The sequence below is a fragment of the Paralichthys olivaceus genome, chromosome 16, assembly GCF_024713975.1.
Source record: "Paralichthys olivaceus isolate ysfri-2021 chromosome 16, ASM2471397v2, whole genome shotgun sequence".
In the NCBI taxonomy this organism is placed as follows: Eukaryota; Metazoa; Chordata; class Actinopteri; order Pleuronectiformes; family Paralichthyidae; genus Paralichthys; species Paralichthys olivaceus.
In genome coordinates, this window is record NC_091108.1 from 13,277,465 (window position 1) to 13,279,912 (window position 2,448).

At 40.4% G+C, this 2,448-nt stretch overlaps 1 protein-coding gene across 1 annotated transcript; it reads left to right on the forward strand.

Annotated features, from left to right (window-relative positions):
- The first annotated feature begins 233 nt into the window (after positions 1 to 233).
- On the forward strand, positions 234 to 2,190 carry LOC109642181 (G-protein coupled receptor 35-like). The gene is made up of 3 exons (XM_020106867.2): positions 234 to 335; positions 519 to 583; positions 1,070 to 2,190. The coding sequence occupies exon 3, from the start codon at positions 1,076 to 1,078 to the stop codon at positions 1,925 to 1,927; it is 852 nt and encodes a 283-aa protein (XP_019962426.1). The 5' UTR covers positions 234 to 335; positions 519 to 583; positions 1,070 to 1,075; the 3' UTR covers positions 1,928 to 2,190.
- Positions 2,191 to 2,448: the final 258 nt, after the last annotated feature.

The window sequence follows — 2,448 nt, forward strand, 5'->3', positions numbered from 1 at the left end:
TTGTTTCAGCCGACAGAACCAAACTTTGACCCATTTCTCTTCACTAGATGTCGAAGAGTGAATACACTGTGTTTAAAATCGTGCCTCTTGCTGCTCAAGGACATCTTGCTATTATCTTTTCCAATCTGCAGCTCTTTCTTGAATTTGCGCTTTCCCCTCAAGTGTGCGTGTGAGACCTTGTTTCTCTTCCTACTTCACACGGTTTCTTTTTTTTATTCAAAAATGCAAACACAGCAGCATTGACTAAAAACAGGAAACTAGAGATGTGGCTACAATCAAGTGCTGCAATATCACAACTTCTCTTCACACACGCCACTTTCGCATGACCCTTTTAAGTAAGTCTCTACAATAACTTTCCTCATATGAATGTGTTCAGTTCAGTTATCTATTGGTTGCTCTATATTTAGTTTCAACTTAATGTTATATCTAGTGAAACAGAAAAAGACGACTGACTAGAGAGGAAATTGTGCAATGGTCAGAGACTCAATAGCCTGTAACTAAAACACTTTACTGTGCAGACACAGGTGCAGCTGCCTTCAAAGTGACTGCAGTGAGGTTAATGCACAGGAGTTCAGCTCAATCGGTAAGTTCAGTGTTTTACTGCTTGCTTTTTTTTACCTAAACTATATGTTTGTGTTTATGTTTATGTGTGTGTGTGTGTGTGTGTGTGTCCTGTATTATTAGGAACTGCAACCATTTCACGGACTCATGTCCCCCTGCTGCGTTCAAAAATGGTTTTATAATATATACTGTAATTCATCTAGTAGAGTCACCAACTAGTTGATTTCTTGCATTGTCATTGTAAGTTGCAGTGTGGTGAGCAAACACGTTCTGCTGTGATATATTAAACTGATTGCATGTCCCACATCTGTCTCAAAACAATATCTTCCCTGACACATATCGCATGGCTCCACTAGGTTTCATGGTAATCCGTATATTTTTTTTAGTATTAGTATTAGTACTGAATTAGTGCTTATTGTGCTATGTTTTTTATGCTCATCTTTTTAGAGTTGTATCTTAATAAGTATTTCTCTACTCTAAAATACTCCAATGGCATTACTTCTTTCAGTAAAACATGAACATCACCAACACCAACTGTACGGTGGGCATCCTCGATGGTTTGGCTTACACTCCTGTGTTCCTCCTGGGTTTCCTCATCAATGCTGCAGCTCTGCATGCCTTCATCGCAAAGCGAGACTCCTGGACAGACACCCACATCTACATGTTCAACCTAGCTATAGCTGACTCTACCCTTGTCCTCTTCCTTCCCTTCAGGATCTTCGATGCCTTCTTCTGCCTGCCAAAGACCACCTTATGTACTTTCCTCCTGTACATTCACTTCATCAACATGTATGCCAGCATCATAACCACGACCGCCATCAGTGTCCAGCGCTACCTGGCTGTGAGGTTCCCCCTGCAGGCCCGATCGTGGAGGAAGAAGAAGGAGGCAGCTGTTGCCATATGCTTGGTTATATGGGGACTTCTGGTGACAGTATCTGTGGTTTTTCGAAAGGAGAACTACCCAGATAGACTCTGGACGTGTTATGAAAGATGCAAGAATCGCCCGCTTCAAATACAGTTCATCCTGATTCTAGTCATCTTCGGTTTCCTTGCTCCACTGGTGATCATTTTGTTTTGTTCTAGTCAAATCATCTGTATTCTGTCAAAGGTGGATGGCCAGTCAGAGGAAAAGAAAAGCATTGTTGGTCTGGTTTCAGCAAACATGATCGTGTTCATTGTCTGCTACACACCAATCCACATTGGCTTCCTTGTCAACTACTTTTACACTGCACCTCCAGACTGGCAGCATGTATATATACCTGCACATATATATTTACTTGTGTGCGAATGGATTGCTTCCACAAACTGCTGCTTTGATTCCATCAGCTATTATTTCCTAATGAAACACTTTTATTCATTTCAGTGAAAGCACAAAAAGGGTGCCCCACAGAAGTAAGTAAAAAAAAATACTTTCATGTTGTCATCAAGGTCTTCTTGAGACTCTCTGGGAAGGATGATTGAAAGATACTGTTGATTTATGGGAATTGTAGGATCCAGTGTTGGAGCTTGATACAGTCAAGGTTCTAAAATTCAGGATGTTTCAACCTCTGCTGCTTTGATTTCTATTAAATTATACTTTAGCACAAATAAATAAATATGTAATCTTTTGGCTCATGAGCACCACATCAACAGGGCTTAAATTTCTTTTCAAGAAACTCAGTCTATGCTGACAGAAGAGCCACACAGACCGAGAGGAAAGGGCGGGGAAACCGAGAAAAAACTTTTTTGTGATTGTGTAACTGTTTGTTGGTGTTAGACTGAAGTTTTCGTCTGTCACGTCTGCGCGATATATAAGAGGGTTTGTAGCCTCTCAAGAAACAATGGTCCAAGAATTTGTATCACTCTGGCAAGCACATTAATATATGACTTTTCTAATTGAAATACAAC